Consider the following 23,735-nt stretch of genomic DNA (forward strand, 5'->3'; position numbering starts at 1 on the left):
CACAACTCGTATAGAATTTTGTTTGCCTTTGAAGAATACCTATTTTGTAAAAATACTGTCGTATTAATGACGTCAGCTCATAAACCTTGGATATTGACTTAATTAACATTTACGCCACTTCGACATTTGTTCCATTCGCGCGTTCCGTGACTTCATTTTGTTGCGGTATATATTCGATCAATAATTACCTTCTAATGTTTAAATTTTCTAAATAATTATTAAATTTTTTATTTATAAAAAATATTAATATATTTTTATTATTGCGCAATTTAGTTACCTTACGGCAAGTTTCTTTTTCAATACACATAATTGATATTTTTTAAATTCTATAAAAATATTACTGCGTAATTTAAACACACGATTCTTTTAGATATTATCTCTTTTATATATTACGTTTTATCATCGATAAAAGTTGCAAAATATGCGTTTTTATATGATTTTACAGCTATTAGTCCGCAAATATTTATGTGCACAAAATCTAAATTTTTTTTGCCTTCTGTAAACAATAGCATAAAATGAATTAGTTTGATCGTATGTTTCACAACCTTTGATTTTTCGATAGTAAAATATACCTTTCTCTTATTAAATCACTTTTTTAAATCATTATAATTTAAATGGTCATATTTTTCATATCATAATTTTAATTTTAAATTAGATTCATAACTCTCTTTCTTTTTTTCTTTCTCTTTTTCTCTCTTTCTCTAACACTAAAAATTTATTTGTTTAACTAGATATATGTGATTTCTCCAATTACGGTAAAAACTAATAAATTGTCTGGTCTAGTGATATTCACGTTATTTTTCGAATTATATTTCACATTTTTTCGATCATAGCTAGAACTGATAGCAAGTTTCTTCTTAGTTTATATATAATGTTTGTTAATATTACCAGTTTAATTTTACCTTAAAGTTTAATGTTAAATTAATGACTGTTCTGTGAGATATATTATATTTTTTTCCTGTAGCTGTACTTATACTATATTACTAACAGGTTTATTAGATAACATCTTGAACGTATTTCGATTATTACACATACATATGTAACGTTTATAAGTTTGTTCTTCTTTGTGGAACAAGCTAACAATAAGATTGAAATTGATTAAAGTATCCTTTATATTCCTTTAGCTTGCTGAGTCTTATTTTTGCTCCATTATTTCTTTTCAAACGAGCACGATTTGCTGACTGTCCATATTTACAGCTGAAATAATTTCCGTTGAACTTTTTCTTATCTTGATTTCGCATCCAAGTCGAGCCTTTGTTTGTATACGTACACATAACACATATATGTTCGTGTGTATCAATTATTAAAATAGTATTGTTATCAATAAATCATCAATTCTTTTAGAAGCTTTTACTATTTCTAAAAAAATCATTTGTTTCATATGTATACATATATAAAAATTGTTTATCCAAACAAATTTAATTTAATACAATTATACGTATATTTTATATGTATATGTATTTGTGTATATATATTTAAATATAAAAATTGTATCGTAAGAAATATATTCTTTGACAAAAAATTTCTTCAAAAATAATATGCAAAGATAATAGAAGTACAAATAAAAAAATGAAAGATAATAAACTTGTCGAACGCGATGATAGTGTAATTTCCATAATTCCCTTATACTGTTCGATTATAAAGGCATAAAAGGGAAATTAAGGTTCTCGGCATGCTTGAACGAGGACACGAGGCCAAGGTTTAGCATTAAAATATCCTTCAGTTTTCTCTATTATCCAATATTAATGTTTCTCACATTTTACCCTCAACTTGTCGCAATGCGAATTTTGCATGTATAGAACCTATATTGCGCGCGCTGCGATTTATAAGTGAGCTGGCCGTAAACATGACTCTATAAAAAGGTTATTTTGAAACTCTATATTTATACATATATGTAATATATGTATTATCACAGAATTGTTGCATTATATTTTTTATTTTTCAACTGATTATGAAATTAATGTGTATTTATAGAGCGAGCAAATTTTGAAATTTAAATTAAACTAGTTCTTAATTTTTTATTTTTATCATTAATATTTGGTAATTAAAAATATATATAATTATTTACGCACTTATATATAAATGTTGTCCTAAAATTACATCTGTACAATGTGTAAAACACATAGTAAAATATTAGTGACATCCATGTTTTAGCTTGCTTTGCTAAGGCGAGGATTCTTTATAATCATTATCGTAAAACAATGTATCACGATTGACGGTATTGTTCGCTTTTTTTTTATAGATGACGTTGGCTCATCCATGTTAAGATGATAATTAAACGCTGAAGGACCTTCCACTTGCAAAAGTGGATTAAGAGGAGATGAGTGCTCGTGAAAGTTGAAAGGGAAAACCTACACAACGAATAACAACAGCCTGCCTCCATTGCGACCAGCCACATATCTCACGTTAAGGTATGTGAATCTAATATGAGATCTGTTCAAAAGTTTCTTACATTGGAAACATTTCTGGTAAATTTCGCGTATAAATCCATCTGCAAATTTTTCTTGATAGCTTGAATCATATGACATTAATTTTCTTTCAAAATGACTTTTAGTTAAAAAAAAAAGCCTAGTCAATAGAGTCAGAATAAATAGAACGCTTGGAAAAATTTAGTCTTCATTTTGATCAAAGAATCAATCACGGATAAGCACCGCTACTTTATCATTATGAGAAAATTAGGAGTTGCCTCTCCACAAGTCAGATTTTTTCTCCTCATTTTCTCCTTTTCGCGCTCAAGATACTACACCCTATACTTTTTACGCTTTTTCTAAATTGAAAGCTATTCCGAAAGGATTTTAGAAGGATTAAGATATCAGAGAAAATTTGTAGACAAGCTAGTCACGATTCTGAAAAAAGCTTACCAGAATTGCTTTTAGCAGTGATGACTGCGCTGGATTACGACAAGTAATCCGCCGGATAAGCAGTGTATTAAGAGAGGAGAGAAGTACCTTGACAAAGTTAAATAGAGTGCGCGAGTAAATTTTGAAAAATTACAAAAAACATGATTTTTTGAACACATTTATATACATATATAACATAATAACTTAAAATAATATTACACTATAAATAAAGTTATAAGTTGTAAAAATACTTCGTTTTATATATTTTATATAAAGTAAAGTAAAGCTATATTACTTTCCGATTCCTGCAAATTAGTAAAGATAGTTTTTATACAATTTTATTATTTTATAAATATATCTGAAACATTAACACACTTGACAAAGATTTTTTAACATGCGGAATAATAATTTTTAATTACTACTGTGTAAGTTTACTACTAGTAATTTATGATGGCTTTAAGAATTTGTTTCTTAAAAAAAAAAAGATTAAAAGATGCTGCTAGCAGTTTGTGACGGTTTTAAAAAGTTGTTTTCCTATAAAAAAAGATTAAAAGTTCTTTTTAAAAAGTTTTCTAAATAAGAATTTATATTTAAAAAAAGACTGTATAGCTTTCTTGGTAAATAAAGATATTAAAAGTTTTTATTAAATGTTTAAAATTGATATTGTTATAAGTAGTGAGACAAGTTGTGACAAATTATCGAACGATATTATTGGAATAAATGAAGGTAAATGATTAATTGTGAAACTTTAAAATTGAAACATTTTATCTATTTTTGCGATTATGTCGCTCTAAAAAGTCTCGCATAAATATTTGATTATTAATAATTATGAATGATCACTAATAATAATTTATGTACTTTTGCGATTATTCATCTTTCTGCAATCTCGCAATTTCAGTTATTTGTCTTTATTTATCCTAGTTCATTCTGTTCGACAATATTTGTTTCTTCATTAATTATACCGTATTATCCGCGTGCAATCTTGTTTCTCATTTATTTCTACCCCTCGTTCTTTCATTTCGCGTGAGTCTGCGTATAATTTTGCTAATATGACCCGTGTCGCGATATGATTAAATAGCACCGACAAAGTCTTTCTCTTACAATTAATCTCGTAGAGACCTCACGAACGACTATGCTCGAGAACGGTCAAATTTCTTGACATTGTTGATAAGTTACGTCGAGTTAGCAAACATCTGTTACAATGAAGTTTCCTCACTCCCAAATGGGAAATTAAAATAATAATAGTACCTGTGAAATTGGTCGAACAAATTTACACAGTTTCTTTTCATCACCTCAATATTAATTTTACGTTAATAATATTAATCGCACAATATTATACAACATTAAAAACAGATATTTAAAGAAACGTATATTTATATAAAATATTTAAGACGGATACTTCGATCTCTCTTAACTGTCTTCAAACATTTTACAAGCGTCTTTCAGAGTTTTATGTCAGTTAAGATATTTTCGAATAAAGATTAATGTCGTAAACAAATGAAGTATACTCTTTGATAGTAATTTGACCTAATGCGAAATAATACATAAGAGGTACGTTATTATAGATAGAGAGTCTCGATTCTACGAGGTGTCACACGATTATGCACGTAATGCGGACGATGATACGAGAGTGTGGGGATAAGATAAGATTTGTGAGATCGCAAAGCGTGAGGAGATTGTGGTAGGAAAATGAATCGCACGCGGACTTTCAGAATGGAACGGGTTGGTGCCACGTGACATATCTATAGCATCTGGTACCGCAACGTTCCGTATTGATCGGACGACATCAGCTGTACGCTGTTGGTAGCATTTCTACTAGCATGGACGTTTGTCTGACTGCCATGCCGTTGCTCACTACTACTGTTCGCGATACTATCTTTTCCTCTCTTCTTTCTGCATAATGTTAATATATTGCTATTAAAACACTTTCGATTGGTGCAGTATGCTGACAGAGAAATTTGTTCAGCATATGTAGGTCAAAATATTTCATTTATTTACGTAAACATTTTTTCCTCTTTTTCCATTTTAAGATTATTTAATCACAGTAGTTAATCTAAAATTCAAATAGCAAAAAAGGATGTGTGTGTTTATACGCAGGCTATTCATCTAATTTGAGTATCTCAATATTTAGTTGCAGTTATATTTTTAATGATATGAAAAAATGCTAGTGAAAAATGTTTTTTGGTTTTGAAAGAACAAGTATTATAATGAGCAAAAAATAATGATTTTAATTTATATAGCTATATATTTTGTACTATTTATGACTACTAGATATCCACCGCATTTCGACAGTTTCCGAATAATTTTCAAAGTTTGCAAAAACATTAATTAAATGAAGCATTTCCTTATAAAAGATTTGAATTTTCTTGATCTTTTTCCACATATTTGTTCTGTGCAATTTCTTATCGATCCTTGATGCCAGGTACGAGGACTATGTCCCACAAGATTATTACAGATGCGATAATAATGAAACGCTATTTACCACTGCCAAGTTTCTATATTACGGTCATTGAATGCTTGTGGTAAAACAAGTCCGTCAAAAATGTCACCGTAGACGTGCAAATAGAGTTTGAGCAAGAAAGATATATCGGCAAACATTGCCGTTTATTATCTTATCTTACCTCATTACATTGTCAAACACAACTCAATGACCGACACATAGTTCATAAAATTATATAGATTATTACAAAACATATCAGCAAATATTCTCTCCTATATGCGATGAGAAGGAAAAATATAAGAGGATCGAGAGTTTTTTTAAACAATAGAAAACATTATTCCATCGTTCTTGCGATCATACTATACTATTAACGATCCGTGCACGGATTTCTATCCTGCATTACGTCATATACCTCTGAGACCGCGACAATTCCCTCTGTTTATCACCCCTTTAAGAAACTAACCCCATATTAGTATTTACAATTTACATAAATAGTTAATATATTTTTTAATATTAAAAATATTAATTTCTCTATTATTAATAAATATATTAATATATTGAATATAAATATTAAATATATTAATATTAAATATATTAATAATAAAATATGTATATTAATAATAATTAAATTATATTTTAATATTCAGATAGTATATATATATATATATCTAGATATTAAATATCTTAAATATTAAATATAATAATCAATATGTATATTGAATAATTATATTATATATAATTATATTAAATATATTAAATATAAATATAATACATAAATATGTATATTAATAATATTATTATATATATATATATATATATTAAATATACTTAATATTAAATATAATAATAATATGTATATTAATAATATTAAATATATTTTAATATTTTATATATATAAATATATATGACAACAAAATATTTTTTTGTTCCAGATGACATAGAATGGGTTGGGTGGCGCTAGGGCGGTGTGCGGGTGGTGGCGGCCGCCTCTCGTCCATCCTTTCGCTGTCTCTTACCTCCCTCGCGAGCTCCCTCATCTTCACTTTCCTCTGTATCCTCACACTTGCTTTTACTCTCGTCACTCTTACGCGTGCCGAAGACATGTACGTATTGCACACAAAATAATTGCTATATATATATGAATCGCGTCTTAGCTTCTCGGCCGTCAAGCAATTTACTTTTATAAATTCTCTAACAAGAAATCTAAGAAAGAAAAATAATAGAATAATAATATTCTATAAGGGCGCGATGAGAAAATGACGAGAAGCTAAGTCCGATTATTGCCGTAGATCATTCACATTTAAATTCTTGAAGAGGAAAGAAGATAGTATTATTAACAGTAATTGACGCATATATATTGAAATCAATTTTTATGTTTTCTATTTTGTCGATGATTTCAGTTGCAGTGATACTATAAATGATAAATAATATCTCATAAAAATAATCTTATTTTTATAACCGCAACAAAACTGAAAAATATAATTTAGTGGTTTTCTCATTTTTTCGTCGTAAAAACTGATTTACTATAATTTTCATTTGTACTCTTCAATTGTGATTTAAAGCTATAATTTCGCAAAAAAATGCGCAACATACATAATTATTGGCACAATATGCACAATTGATAAATATACTTCTTTCTTTCTTACTTACTTATTTTAGAGCGCTCTTATACATAAATGTCTATAATTGATTACTTGACAAATTCGTTCTGTTATTCGTCGGAATCTTAATCGAAGAGAGCGAGATGAGAATTACGACGATTTTTCTGCATGTAGAACTGTATAGAATTGGAAAAATAGAATGATCAGTTTTATGTCATTGCGCGATTAATAACTGATGATGAAAAAAATCAAGTATCAGTATACGAATGTTTCGATCGTATTATTGCATCGAATGTATTAGCATACGTAGACCAGTGGTGAGTTTACAAGTTCTCTGGTAGTATCTTACAGTGTAACACAGTGAAATTAGATGCCGTTTAGTGCTTTAGACAGTTGCGTCTGTTTTTAGTAAATCGGTAGAATTATATTATGTATATACATACATATATACATTTCAAACGAATGCGATATATGTTTCATATATTTAGAACGTTAAATGAAACTTTAATATAACATCAACCTCGGCTATTTCGAAGATTGATGCTTTTAATTTTATGAGGGTTATCGCTCTTTTTTTTCCATTAAAATTCAATGAGTTAATTTTATTATTTTGATCAAAAATGATTATATCCGAGACAATCTTCGAAGTATCGAGATAGGGAAGTCTGCTGGAAGTTCGCGCGAAACCTCACTCTACGAACCCATGAGCCCGTCATGTTTCTTCCGGATGCACCCACAGTGCGTTGTGTTACAGCTTCGAAGAGGGCAAGTCGGACAAGGAGATTCTGGACAACTTGTTGCTGTCGACGCGTTACGACAAGCGGCTTCTACCCCCGGTCGAAGGTACACTGAGGCCCCCATCCTACTGCCCCATCAAGGCGACTACAACCTACCCTGTATCCAATGACCCTCGACCATCCAGAGCACCTTCGAACATCATCGGCACCGCTACCACCACATAGCACCACACAACCACAGCTCACTGCTCACCCTTCATTGTAAGGGTATTCTATGTAAATGAATTTGTTCTCGGAAAAGATCAAGAATAATGTGACGTTTGATAGGAGAGACAAAAGTAAGATCCATATGCGATCGAAAAAGCGAGGCCGCGATTCAAACGAGAAATTTGTTCGAGCAACTCAACGAATTTTTCTTCTCTTTCATTTGGATTTTGCGTGTTCATATAGGAAAAGTGTTTGCAACTTTCAAAATTATAGAACGTTTCATTCATCAGTTTTAAATTGGTTCGCTCTTCGACAAATTTTATCCAACATCGGCTTTTTCTATTGATTTCTCTAATTGAACGATAAGTGTTTTATAATAGCAAACTGTCTACGATATTTTTTATTTTGTAGCTTTTTCTGTCTTATAAAAAAAAATAAGAAAGTATTAGATACAGGATTCTTCAATTTCTGAATATTGTGAGAATTTAAAAAATAAAGTCTGAGGCTCTGATATTAAATATCTAAGTAATGGGAAATGAGCTGTTAAAAGCCAGGCGCGATTAGTGAAGTGTAAATATTTTTTTTTCTGATAAATATCTATTTGATTAATTCTATAAATATATATTTCGGTCTCAGGATTAAATTAAACTAAAGAGTTTACACCATCCTGAATGATTTCAGAGCGATAATTCTCCCCCAATTATTCCCGTTGAAAAATATTTGTTCGGTGTTGCTCGGAAGTATTGCGTCACACTTATTAGTTCGTTGCCCGAATACACATGCTGATAATCCAATCCAGGGACCGAAACGTATATTTATAGAATTAATCAATATGTATATTCATTAGAGAAAAAAAATTTATGCTTCACGAACCGTGCTCGGATCTTAATAACTCATTTTTTGTTAATTAGAAATAATTATTAGAGAAATTATTACATAAATTTACATCAATTTTTTTGTGATTTAAAGTTTTTCTGCTTTCTATCTGTCGTAACCTTAATTTAAATTAAAGACATTAAAATTTAAAGAATTTTATCATTGCATGGGGGGTGCATCAATTTGACTAATCCATCAGAATAATAATACCATCCTTCAATATCATGATTCATATTCACATAAATGAATAGGTTCGCGGTTTGATTGAAAACGCTATAAAGATAATAATCTCTTTTTCTTTCTTCTTTCTCTTTCTCTCTCCCTTTTCCTTTCTTTCTCCCTTTCTTTTCCTCCTTCCCATCTCCCTTTCCTTCATAGAGCTGGAATGTCCAAGTTTTTAATTGCGTTTATGTGTGCGAGAATAGTTATCAGCAGCTAATTATTAACATCTGCTAAAGAGCGACACGTGTATCTAGCGCCGTTATACATTGCAATATGCGAAGCAAGATTCCAGTAATCTATTATTAATTAGCTTCTAATTTCGGCACTTAAGCAAGTTTAAGGAATAGATTATTTACCGTCACAAACGAAATAATTTTACTCACAAACAGAACAACATACATGTAATTTATGTTTAAACGCGTTGATGAAATTTTCTATTTCACTAATTTGCTCAAGTTTCTCGCTCTGCTTTACTTCTTCTGAGAAATAAAATTTTAATTTTCTCAACATTACACATTGCATTTAACGGCTACAAGAATACGAAGAATTCTGTAGTTTTATATTAATTGTGCGTCATATGAATATAATATCAATACATCAAGATTTAATGCGGAAAAAAATAAGTCGAGCTACAAATGCTGCATGAGTCGAATTGTCGCTTGAGGATGTATCCAAGAAGCAAAGTGCACTTCAACTACGAAGATTGCATTATTCAGACTTCATCAGTGGAACGGCTTCATACACATCGCATGACACAGATTATTGATTCTTTCGTGGAGTGCCCTCGATTTGCAAAGCTCTCTTTGCGTGGTGTATCTGTATATATAATTTATAAATAATAAAAATTCTGTTGGATACATAGACAATGATTTCAGAATAACACGATACCAATTACAATTTTTTAAAAAATTCATAAAGAATTAGACTTGAGAAAAAGGATGGGACGTGGGCGAGGGTTGTTTGGTGTCATAGAAACATATACACTGGAAAACTTACACAATTCTCATTACTCTTTTAAGAACACTGTTTCCCATAAACGGTATCGCATGATCGTACCTAATACCTATCAAATGCATCACAATAACATATTAATTAAGAGCATACATGATGGAAGAAATGGACTAAAGATACATGTAGCTTGAAATTTTATAAGCTATAATTCTTCTCTACACTGAATTACCAAAAATATAAGCTGTATAGATCAATATCCAACCGTAAACACTATATAAATAGAGAAGACAAATATCGGTTATCTTATGCGACTTCCTTGAAACCATACGGTTTAAATGGAATAGACGAAGAATACACAAAGTGAGGATAAGACGTGCGCAAGGGCTGTTGGGTGTTACAGATGCTGATTTCTGCTGTGGAATGAGATGGCCTGGTGACACTACCGGCTTGACAAACCAGTCGTCGATCTTCTCTAACGACCTCCAGAACCAGAACAAGAACCAGAACAAAAACCACTATACGTCGCACCAATACCTTCGCACTCACCTTCGCGGTCCGTCCTTTAAATTTTATTTCTTGTTACTATCTAAGGTCATCTACATTGAAGATAATTCACTAATATTACGATCTCTTAATCAATTTAAATTAATCTACGCGACTTATTCAGTACTAACTCGATTTTCGGTTACATTTAAACAATTTATCATATTATTGAAACTTTAAATATAAATGTATATATAACTTGACTCGTGAGGGAAATAATAAGAAAATATTATTTTTTACAAAAAAAAAAAATGTTCATATATTAGTGCATATTCTTCTATTTGAATATGATAATTGATAATAATCATTTTATGCATACAACAAAATGTAATTAAATTTTCATAAATTAAATTTTGTTAATAGTTCGAATATTAAATTCGAAGAATAAAGTTTTAAGAGCTAAAATTTAAAGGAAAAAGTAACGTTATGTTTTCTAATTTGGTACATCATTTTTCTGATTGCTGTATCCATATCTTTATATATATATATATATATATATATATATATATATATATATATATAGTGTTGAATAAAATATTGATTCTACAATACATTTTAATATGATATAGTAATCAAGTGATGATGAAAGCCATTTGCGCTAACCAAAAATAATGAAGACACTTTAAGAAATCATAGCATTATTGTAACTATAGTCAACTATAGCAGACTTGATTATTAATTGATAACTAATCGGTTGAACTACTGATATTAGTTAAGTACTGAATAGGGCGTGTGTATGTATATATCGACCTTTGGCACGAGAATTCATAGGCCGGTAGTATACATACAAATATCTTTCGTATATAATATACATATGCATACACCAAAATATATTTATTTATTAATAAATTACACATTGTGATTTACTTTTCGAAGGATGTTATAAGTATATTCTTGTAGAAATTTTGTTTTAAATTTTACTAAATTTTGATCAGAGAATTTAATTTTAGATCACTTATAAATTTTTACATAATACATATTTAATTTATTATGTTCAAAATTTATTAAATTTTAGCAACCGCAAAACCGATTTTTGCAATTGGTCTTAATTTTTTTCTAACTACTTTGACACATATATATATATATAAATTCTAAATGAATAACTTAAAAGAAATATCAACAATAAAAAAATTTACCCAGTTATTAAAGATTAATAAATTTTTATAGAAAGTAAAAATTGTTTTAATTCAATTAAAGCGAGAAATTTCATAAAAATACCATCAAAGTATCAATATCTAATTTCGAATGCATTAGTCATATTGATAAATATATTGTTGACTTAAATCTTTGCCATATAGTTTTAGCATTTTAGCAGATGTATTCATATACATATCTGTACTCATATATACATGCACAAAAGGATAAACAAATAAGGCATTGACATGCAATACAATGGCGAACGATCAAGGAATGATGATGTGATTCGATGTTTAATTGCAAAATCTTTGGTAAAAAAAGAGATATACATGATTGATACTACAAGCTCGTCTGTGGGACTGTGATGATTTGTGATGTATATGTTTAATTATGGCAGCGGATCTTTCCTTTCATTTGTAATCATCATAAATCGTTTCTTCACTCATTACATGTTTCCTGATTTCAAAATATGCTTAGACATACTTCATTCACATTTCATTTTTTACATAAATAAGATATATTCGAATAAAAAACTTTCTTTTGCTCTTATTAAAAAAATATAAAAATAAACTTTCTTATGAAAATGCTTTGTTAAATATGTATAAAAGATTACGTACAGTTCATTACTTACTTTGATTATTTTTATTTTTATATATATCATAGAGAACAGAATCACATACACTTTGAATTACATGGCGGATTTTTCTGGTTTCTAAAAAATAAAAAAAAAATGAATAAATTTATTGCTCCATATCGTAAATACAATATTTAATTTAATATTTTTATAAATTACTTTTTGATAATGAATGACTTTTTAATAAGACTATTAATTCATTTTTATCAAGATTTTAATATAGCTTAGAAATTCGTGTACTCGCATGTAAAAAGCTTTTAACGAACTAACAGAAATAAAGTATATTCTTGACATAAATATATTACACGCATTAGCAAATTACTTCATAAAAGTAACTTGTTAACATTTACTTATTACCGATTTTGAAAAGTAACCCGTTACTATTATTTAAAAAGTAACAAATCGTTACAATTTTCATTACCTTTAATTTTCATTATAAGACCAAATATATAGTATAAAACACACATAAATGACATATAAATATTTGTTAAATGTTTATTTATATTCAAATATAATAATAAACTAATTATTTTGATATTGATATTATTAAATGATAATATGAAATGTATAATAATCTTAATAATAATTTGGATATTAATATCATTATTTAAAAAAACTTATTTTATTTTGTAGACAATTTTTTAAGCTTCTATAAATATAAATAAAAGAAAGTATTTTCTTAATTTCTTCTTTATTCATCATTATAGCCAATTGTTACTTTTTGTATCTTTAACTTTATATCATTTTAAATTCTTGGCGTAATAATGGCGCTTTAATTTATGAAGTAAAGTAATTTTAACGTGCAAAAAAATGTATACAAACATAATCTGATTTAAAATAAATGTTAAATTTTATTTAAGATTATGTATACTTTTTCAAAGAACTTAACGCTTGTATGTAACTTTGTTTGTATATTTACTTAAGTGAAAATTATGCCACAAAAAGGTTCAAAAAGTAATGATAAAAGTAATTGCTGAATTCGTTACACGTTATAAAAAATGTCAACAAAGATTGAATATAATTAAAAATAAAATATATTTTAAAGTGATATGTATATTTTAGAAATCAGAAAAATTTTTCATGTAATTTATTTTACACGTAACTGAAAATTTAATTATTTATAATATATGAAAAAATTTCTCTCAAAGAGAGGATTATTCGTGAGATGTAATCTTCTATGCATAATTAGTAACGCTTTTATACATATACACATGTACACGTATACAAACAAGATGTTTTACAATCATACAATATTTTAATAGCGTATTCTAAAATTAAAATAGAGTAAAAAATTCAAATATAACAAATGTTAAAGCGCAATAATTAAATTATAAATTAAATTATAAGCTTATAAGTAGCCAATAATATTGCATATAAAACTGCACTTAAAGCCATAACTACATTTATATATGTAATGAAATTTGTTATTGTTATTTAATTTTCAAAACTCATTGATATATATATTGATTTTTACTACAAAGCTGAACTTTCTTTTTTTTGATCTCCGTACCTTTTACACGAGTAAAGAACAATAAAACAAAATTAAATATACAGTAAAAATCAATATTAGCTAACTCTTGTAAAAATCAACAAACAGTTTCTCAATATGTGTGTAAATGCAGTTATACTTGATCATGCATGAGCCTGCAAAAATGTTATGTGATATTATTGGTCTACCAGTAAAAAATTATTGTAATTTTGACATTTCAACATTAATTTTCGACTCTATTTTATTTATAAGAAAGCTATTAAAACATTTAATACGTAAAATATTTAGTATGATGTAATTATGTATACGAGAGTCTGAAATTATTTCACTTACAGTATAAGTTAAATAATTATCTTGATGAGCAAGAATGCTAAATTATTTCAATAATGCCCGATTGTGAATTTCTCAGACATTTAGGCGCTATATATATATATTTAATAGCGGGTTCAACATCGTTTCAAATCAATTCTTTATGAAAATTAATTTTCGTGAAAAGATATTTCGATATAATTGAATTACAAAAACAAGAGACGCATTTAACAATAAGAATAACGAGAAACGGGATTCAATATATTTGAAATAAAGTATTACGTGACGCAACACGCTGTTTCCATCTACCACAAACGTAGCGTGTTAGAATCGATCGTATTATGGCGCGGCATGAGAGTTGGTCGCCAATCGCAGAATCTACATTCCAGTTAAGTTAGCTTGATTTTCGTGCTCGATGCATCGACCTATTAATGCTCACTTCGTCATGTATAATATATTCTTATCAAGAACCGACGCCGACGTGTTCATGCATTGGCAACATGCATCGATGTTCTTTTAAATTCATTATTTATATACACATATTATGTGATTAATGTGACCGTCCCATGTGTAATATAAATAGGGTTGGTAATAAATCAAGATTGGAATTATAAAATAATAAAGAATTATAGAAATTTGTGCAAAAATGTCCTTTTTTAATATACAAATTTTAGATTGATGAAAACTTGATGTGTTTTTTTCTTTGCAAAAATTGGATATTAAAATAACTATGGACACAAATTTTAGCGAGGATATGTATATCTTATAGCTTTTAACCCAATTCTATTGTTTTTACTTCTCGCAATAAAGAAATTTGTCTTAATTATTTACATGTGACGACGGTCGGCTCGCTGGTTGGGACTCGAGTCCTTGAGAGATTGAAACATTTGTGTGAGGATGTACTAGGGACAAAATTATCCGAAAACACATTCTTAGTTTCTAAGTGAAATATGTGCTATAGTAGATAATAACGCCCTTTTGCGTACTAAAAAATCGTTGTTTATTTTTTTATTTTAACTAATGAAATGTTTGTCTAGCGTTATACAGTTTTTTTTTATATGATAATGTAGTATCATAATGTATAGTAGTATAATTGTTATGTGAGTTTTTAAAGATTGTGTTGGTGTAATAATCTAGAGATATACACAATTTTTTTTAGTAAGGTACAATGTTCGCAAGTATATTTTATGTATAGGTGATAGCAATGATTAATAATCAGATGGTATTGTTGATCGTTTCTTTGCAATATACATATATTATGCAAACTAGAGCACTCGTTGCAATGTCTTCTTAAGCAAATGCGCAAAATGTCTTCTTGAGCAAAATTTTAAATTGAAAGAGACTTTATACATCCTAACGGGATTTTCTAACCAACAATAACCATTTTAAGATAAAACCAATCCGAGTCCTAACCACGACTTCAAGCTTTTTCCCAAGTAAATAGCAGCATGTGCACAGCATGGCTAGAAGATAGCTTTCAGCATATTCCTAAACAGCATCAGCTTATGTTAATATAATAAAAACATAGATCTAATATATTTTCATGCAATATTATATTTCATATTTACAATTGTATGAAAATTGCATCCAAGAATTTCCATACAATGAAACAATTCTACACCGATCGATCTATCATGTATTAATTTTTTGATACAACTCGCGAATTATAAATTATTTTAAGTTATTTTCTTATATATAATTATAAAAAATATAAACTTTGTTAAATGTATTTCGTAACAGTATTTTACTGATAGAGCAATTTGCCAGAAAAGATTTTAGTTATCGTAGTATGAGTTGTATGTAGCATTGCTGAATGTTTTTATCGTAATGTAAAATACTGACGCTCTCATATTTTTTCTTTTATACATTGACGTTAATTTTATATATATATATATATATATATATATATATATATATGTATACATACATATATGTATATATAAAATTGTTCAAATGCAAAAAACATTTATATTATTTTAAAGGAGCAAATATTAACAAGTTTATAATTTAATATATGATCGATCGGATAATACAAAATGTAAAAACTAAAGTCTTATTTGTTTACTGTTTCAGGAATATTGACTGTAAACGTGAGCGTGCTGCTGTTAAGCTTAGCTTCTCCAGACGAATCCAGTCTGGTAATATAATTATGATTTCTCTAGTTAATTAGATATGTTTGCTTTAGTTAATTAGAAGAAAAATAAATGTAACACTCTCTTTCTTATATACGTATATATATATATTTATATATATATATATATATATATATATATATATATATATATAATCGACAAATCTATATACAGCTACAATTGTAGTTGTAAATTTTTTATGGATCTTCATATATAGGTAGTCATAAATTAAGATTCAATCGATTAGGATATTGCCATCTTGCTTTTACAGAAATACGAGGTGGAATTCTTGCTACAACAACAATGGTACGATCCACGATTACGTTATAGTAACAAATCCAGATTCGAATTTTTAAATGCGATTCACCATTACGAAAATATCTGGTTACCGGATACATATTTTATAATGCATGGAGATTTCAAGGACCCTATCATTCCCGTTCACTTTGCCCTGCGGATATATCGCAACGGCACTGTCAACTACCTTATGCGGTACATATAATACCAATATATTTAATATAAAAATTTTATTTTATAAAAATAGAAAATATATCTTAGATACATAATAATGTTATCTGCAAAATAATAAATAAATATTGATTCAATAATTGATAATTCACAGTCTAAACTATATGAGAAGTGCTTCTGATTATTGAGATATATCACGTTTAATTACTTTCTTACTTTTGCTACTCTATTACTTTTTACATTTATTTAAAAATATATATCTTTACTAAGAGACTAAAAAAAGTTACTGAGAGTCATACCGGTTCAACATATACACACACCTATATTACTGTCAATATTAAAGTTATTAGTGTAAGATTCATTAAAAAGAATATGTAGAGTAATAAATATAAAAAAAATGATATCTCACAGAATCAGAAGCAAGACTCATATAATTTAAAGTACAAATTATTCAGGATTTTATTTTGCAAAATAATATATCTCAAAATAATAATGATCCATAAAGTGTTAGCTTTTATAAATATTTAACATTATTGCAAACACTTTTAGAAACAAATTTTGTTTTAGAATTTCTTGCGAATAACTAGAAAATATTGAATAATCATTTTTTATTCCCCTTATATTTACGTAAATAAATTACTGTTAATTTATAGGCGTCATCTTATCCTATCCTGCCAGGGTAGACTTAATATCTTCCCCTTTGACGACCCATTGTGTTCATTCGCGATCGAGAGCAGTAAGTATCACGTTTGGAGTAGAATAACTTTTAAGTAGAAGCAATATAAAAAAAACACGATTTTCCCAACACATGCAATGCATGAGAAAATTATTAAAATCTATTCTTATCTTCTAGTATCTTACGAACAGACAGCAATTACGTATGTATGGAAAAACGACGAGGGTACGTTACGAAAAAGTCCAAGCCTAACGTCACTAAATGCATATCTCATTAAGAATCAGACAATCACATGTCCGATCAAAGTGAGCTGGAGAGGTAAGTAAAAAATCAATTGCATGTTTTATTAATCCATTTAGGAAAAGAATGTGATTTAAGATGATACGCGCATAATTTTCAAGAATGTTTCTGAAATTCACTTTATGAAAATAATATGTTTGTTCATATTCTTATATATCCATTGTGAATTATTAAAATTAAAAAAAGAATAAAGTCAAAGATTCTGGTATTGGATAAAATACAAACGAGGAAACGAAATAATTAAGAGCCAGGTGCAGTGAACAAGACGCGAATTATTTGTCGTCTAATAAAAATTTATTGATCAATTATATAAATATCGTACGTTTTGGTCTTTGATCAAAGCATGTCTAATTCAGATAGCAATGAAAATATTCAACACCTGACTTATTTCAACATTCCGTACGTTCCGATATTTTCAGAAAAATTCAAGTCTGTGGTTTACTATCTTTCTAGAATAATAAATATAAATGCATACATAAATATCATATATGGATAAATTATAACATTTTATCCATGTACATAAAGATATTCTGCCAAATGAATTGCGCAGCAACGTAGTAAGATTCCCTATAGAAACTGCTTTTATGTCAGACAGATAAATAGACTTTTGAAAGCACCGCAATCACATTTAACAGAAATACAACACAGCGTTATCATTGCAGACTACAAGCTGACTAACTAGAAGTTCGCATGGAAAGAGATAGAAATATTAAATGGAGCTTTTCCCTGATGTTGGAGATGATATTCGTTAAGAGACAAAAAAACAGTTTAAACCTCCAGAGTGACATGAAAAGTCTTCCGCGTTTATTTCACGTTGGTAGGGAATTTGCTTAAAGTTTAAATTTGTCACTCGTTATTAACGTCATTTCAATTCATAAAAAACTTGGCGGTGCTTATGTTTATTTTAGATTGTAAATGTTATGCGATCAATATTCAATATTTACATTTAATTAACTGATAGTTGGGTTTCTTACTTTTGTGACTTTCCATGTCTACGTGTGCTGAGTCATCTTCTTATTTAAAAAAAAGTCCGGCTCAAAAGAATTATCCCTTTAATAATCGACGCTTTCTAGCTCACGCGATAACCCGAATTCGGGCATTGTACTCGTATAATGTTTCTACATTGAGCAATCACTGCCAGATAACTTTTTTCCTCAGGCATTATTGCGATCATTCGTCGTAGAAACCTCGCTGAAGTCACGGAAGAGCATACATTCTTTAATTGATTCATGCATGTATTTTTATACATGTAAAATTAATTTTTTTTCACGTCTTATATATTGTTCAATAATTGCTGATAATGGTCTAATTCAGATATTGCAAAACGTACGGTATTTATAACTAATCAATAAATCTTATTAGAAGATAAAGACTGCGTTTTGTTTACCGCGCCTGACTCTTAATGCGCTCGTTTCTCTCCGTTCGTGTTTTGGAAAAATTTTATTTCTTTTATACCATCTTTCCATTTTTCTGTAATCTGTTTTTATTGCAGAAATTCTTATATAAAATGTTCTAATTTTATTGAAACGTGGCCTTTTTATAAGTTTATTCTTTCAATGATTATCTCAAAAATAAATTTTATTTTATATATATGTATATATGTAAGACGATATTGCATTTGACGATCAGATCATGATTTGTTGATCTAAATTATCTTCAAATTTTTACTCAACATTCATGAAGAAACCTATGATCGTCTTTATTCGCAACACTTTCTTATCTATAAATTTAACAAATATTTACCATAAAAATATCTTTAAATCATTTATTTGTTTTCTTCCTAAATTCATAAATTGCAGGTATAAAATTTATTATAAAACCATTATTTGTCATTTTGTTTTTTTTATTTCTGTCAAAATTTATTCCTTTAAATTTTTAAATTGTTAATAATTTAAATATAAAATATAAATATCAATAAAATAATATATTATCGTATAAATTTATATATCAATCTTTTCTAACGGCAAACTAAACAAAATTAATTTTGAATTTATTTTCATTACTGTTTTTCATATTTAATTTAATCACAATTTTCGGAAAATGATTAATGTTGTTGGCGATGTTTATGTATAGAGTATACTATAATGAAAAAAGAGAAATGCACGCATGCCTACTATTTGACAGCATAGTCCATATTTTTTTTGTAGTAAAATGCTTAATTTATTAATGCTTTAAATGCGCAGCTGTTTTTCAATATCGCGTTTTTATTTCTCTTTCCTGTTTTTTTTCTTAAATAAAAAAAACAATTTTTTAAATATTCAGTTCTTTTGAACAAGATTTGCTATCTTCATAAATTTTTTATGAATCGTTAAACATTTTCTTAATTACATTAACAGACATATCAAATATGTACATATGTACGAAAAATATATATCAATAGATATGTATATACCTATATAGAATACAATGTTAGTTCAGTCGTAATAATATTACTCTTATTTAAAGAATAAACACTTTTAAATTAATATTTAAATAGTATGCCCATTTAAAATTTTTTAAAAGAATTTTTATGTATATATTTTTATGTAAAATATAAAAGTTTCATTTTGTCAAAAGTATATATATATATTTCATATACATATATACTTTTATATACTACATATATATTTCATATACATATATACTTTTGACAAAATAAAACTTTTATATCTTACATAAAAATGTGTACATACATACAAACTCTTATATATGAATGAAACTTTCATGCATATATATATTATGCACGAAATAATATATTAGCATATACATATGTATATACATATATAGGCGCACAAGAGAATCACTTGTGCATGCGATATAGCAATTATCTGTATTGTGTTTCTATTCCCATTTGTTAGTTAACATCGTAGTATTTGTGTTCTGGCGAGTGTATATACATACAAAAATAGATTCCTTAGAAGATGCATATTGGCAACCTTGGATCCTGTCTCGCTTTTCAATTGAGCCCGCCGTGGTTTGTTTTTAGGGTGAGGTTTTCTTTCTTGTAATGATTGTTCATCGAAACATCCTTGAAGGGTGTTTTCTCTTTGCTTTCTCGCACTTACAATCGATCTGTTTGCCACTACGGTATCGTCAGCTATCGCGAGCAAATTTGAAGAAATAACGAAGCTCATCGCACGGCCTTTTGTTGCCGTGCAATAAAAATATAATTTCGTTTCATTGTAATATAAGTTTTACTAACAACTTTTACTCATTACGGATGGCTTCTGCTAATATAGAAATTAGGATATATGTGTATAAAATATTGACTGTGCTGGCAAGCTATTAATGACTTTAGATCGCTTCTTGGTCGTCTTTTTAGTACGGCGAAAGACTTTCAATTTTGAAACGTTGAACTATGCAACATATCTTGACTATATATATATATATATCTCTTTTTCATATATAGATACTTTTTTCGAAAATCCTAAAATAATAAATAAATTGACAAATAGAATGCTATTTGCAGTCTATTATCAATTTATACGCATTATCATATTTATAGCACAAACTTTTAATCACTTTAAAATTAAAGACTCAACAAATGTATTTATAAATGTAAATAAATATAAATTAATTTGTCATAAATAATTTAAGTCTATCGTCTTAAAAAGTCTTGTTAGTTAATATATTTTGCTCTAAAGGACTCAACCATGGCGGAAAGCAAGTTATGCTTGATCTATTATTTAGAATAACGATAAAATACAATTATTTGTAAGACTAACTACTTATTAAAAGATTTACAATTAAACATGTAAAGAATTTATACTATAAAAAATAAAAATATATTTATGATTAGGCAAAGTTTATATCTACGCGATTTTATAAAAGTGCAGAGCGAATAGATCTTAATATACAGAATTGTCTAGTCTTTCAATTAATCATTTTTTTTTTAATTTTAACAAATTTTGTTATCATCGATAATTACAATTTTTTCTATTCTAATTCAAAATTATTCATTCCTTCTAAACTGACATTTTGTTTACTTTTGTTAAAATGTAAAATAATTCGAATTAAAGCTAATAGTTTTTCAATAATTTGCAAATCTATTTTGAGTGAGAAACAAGTTCACAAGTAAATAAAATATTATAAAGATTATATATAATGGATCAAGCGTTACTCTTTGCTCTGTGAAAATTTGTTCTTTCTCTTCGAGAGCTCGTAGAAAGATGCGGAAGGAAAAATAGAAAAAGATAGGAAAGAAAGATCGTGGGGTATTCTGTTACAGCTGATGGACAAATTATGGTCGATGAGGACGAGTTCGATGAATTTGGAGACTCTAAGTGCTCGCTATGCCAGCGCAGGTTTGAGGAGCAAGGTAAAAATCACATCTATCTCTTTGACACGAGTGTAATGCGTGTCTGTAAAACAATTCAAAAAGGTATATATAATGAGAGAAAGAGAGAGAGAAAGAGAGGGAGAGACAGGACCAAGCTTACCAAAATTCGTGATGCCAAGACAAATAAATATTCGATGTTGCTTCCTATATAGTATATATTGATTTGTGCAGTAATGCAATAAAATTGCCCTTCAATTTGGAAAATTGTAGACATTGGACACCATACAAACGTTACCAAATTTATAGTTAGATCCTTGCAAATGTTAAAGCAATAATTTACTCCCTCATATATGTATTACATTTTAATTACATTCAGAATTGCATTACGGGTCTTCGGAAAAGGAATACCGTAAGGATATATTTTTCTTTCTTATTGTAAAACACATTTAAATGTTGGCTTATAATATATATATCTACATGTATATATGTATATATACACACAAATACGTATATATATGTACATATTTGATTTATATATATTAGCGCTTAGTAAGCTTAAATTGCAATTTTATGTAGAATTACTGCCATATTATTGTCCATGAGCACTTGTCCATTTATAGTGCTTTATATTTTTGAAGATATAATGATAAAAAAAAATTTAGAGTATTTTTATTTGAAAGTAAACGCCGAAGGATCGATACATTTCTAAATAAAATTATTTAAACTGAACGAATAATATATAAGTTCTCTGGGAGAAGGAAATGTTTACGTGCGGTAAATAATTGATATAAATTCTTGAATAGTTAAACATATAGGTTATAAAATGAAGTTAAAATAGTCCCTATACACCAATTTTATTTTTCTTATATATCCATATTAAGCTTTGCTTTTTTCATATGTTAATATTTTTTATTTGCACAATATTTTTGCATTTAATTTTCTTGTCTGCTACTAGATATCCACGCCATAAAAATAAGTATATTTTGCTTGAAATTGATTTACATAAAAAATCCAAATACGGGAGCTTCAAATTATTTAATAAAGTAACAATATTATGTGTGTGATTAAATGTTGTTTACACAAATCGTTCGCGTTGTAATTATTGGATGTTTATATATTTTTGTCAATGTTCTAGAAAAATAAGCAAAAAGTTGTATTGGGGTTATTCGTAAGAGAAATTGATTTATCATAGTTTGATGTTCCCTAATGATATAGATGTATTCCTTCGTGCCTGCCAATCTTTTAACAGATCCTTTTTTGATGCCAACGTTAGTACTTTGCTCAAGTGCTTGAAATGCTTTTGTGAATATGGCAATTAATGGCCACAAATTGATAAAATAATTTATACGCTATTTTTTTATCTTTTTTCTTTTTCTTTCATATATAAATTACAACGTTTTTGACACAAATATATTTTGACATTTTGTCACTTATAAAGCGACAAAAATATAGCACTATTTTATATTTTTAATTATCTTGATTTTACAAATATCTTGATTATAAATATTTTAGTAAAATATTTCTTTAATTTTTAGAAATATTATAATTGTATATCTGACAATAAAAATATTATTTTTTACATAAAATTTAGTATTTAAGAGGTCACTGATTATAAATGTGAGATCAAAATTACAAACCGAATTCAAAATGACGGATATGGTTTTGGAGAGTAGTTTTTAAAAAGATAGAAATTATTAATTATGAATCTGAGATAAAAATCACAAAATTTAAAAAGGCGGATCCAATATGATAATCAAGTAGATAATTTTTGCATATATATACATCAATCCGCACTTTAATATTTGCAGATTTTTTTGAATTGCAATGATTATAAATAATAAGTCAAGGTATAAATTCAAAATAACAAATCTAATAGATCCAATATGTGTGTGGCAGCATAGTTTTTTTTAATTTT

At 27.8% G+C, this 23,735-nt stretch overlaps 1 protein-coding gene across 13 annotated transcripts in view; it reads left to right on the plus strand.

Annotated features, from left to right (window-relative positions):
• pHCl-1 (pH-sensitive chloride channel 1) overlaps positions 1-23,735 on the plus strand; it is a 55,766-nt gene that overhangs the window by 16,180 nt on the left and 15,851 nt on the right. For 4 of the 13 annotated variants that reach the window (XM_029301351.2, XM_029301355.2, XM_029301356.2 and 1 more), the window contains exons 2-11: positions 2,243-2,411; positions 6,213-6,383; positions 7,636-7,724; positions 10,275-10,427; positions 16,060-16,124; positions 16,390-16,610; positions 17,240-17,322; positions 17,440-17,580; positions 21,770-21,859; positions 22,197-22,229. In XM_029301351.2, coding sequence (XP_029157184.1) covers positions 6,223-6,383; positions 7,636-7,724; positions 10,275-10,427; positions 16,060-16,124; positions 16,390-16,610; positions 17,240-17,322; positions 17,440-17,580; positions 21,770-21,859; positions 22,197-22,229 — 1,036 coding nt within the window. In that variant the 5' untranslated portion in view covers positions 2,243-2,411; positions 6,213-6,222. Of the gene's footprint in view, positions 1-1,786; positions 1,863-2,242; positions 2,412-6,212; positions 6,384-7,635; positions 7,725-10,274; positions 10,428-16,059; positions 16,125-16,389; positions 16,611-17,239; positions 17,323-17,439; positions 17,581-21,769; positions 21,860-22,196; positions 22,230-23,735 lie in introns of those variants that run through there. The other 9 variants (XM_029301357.2, XM_029301359.2, XM_029301362.2 and 6 more) reach the window with 6 other exon arrangements.

This window comes from Nylanderia fulva, unplaced genomic scaffold (genome assembly GCF_048542155.1).
Source record: "Nylanderia fulva isolate GAGA-0341 unplaced genomic scaffold, ASM4854215v1 Scaffold7, whole genome shotgun sequence".
Taxonomy (NCBI): domain Eukaryota; kingdom Metazoa; phylum Arthropoda; class Insecta; order Hymenoptera; family Formicidae; genus Nylanderia; species Nylanderia fulva.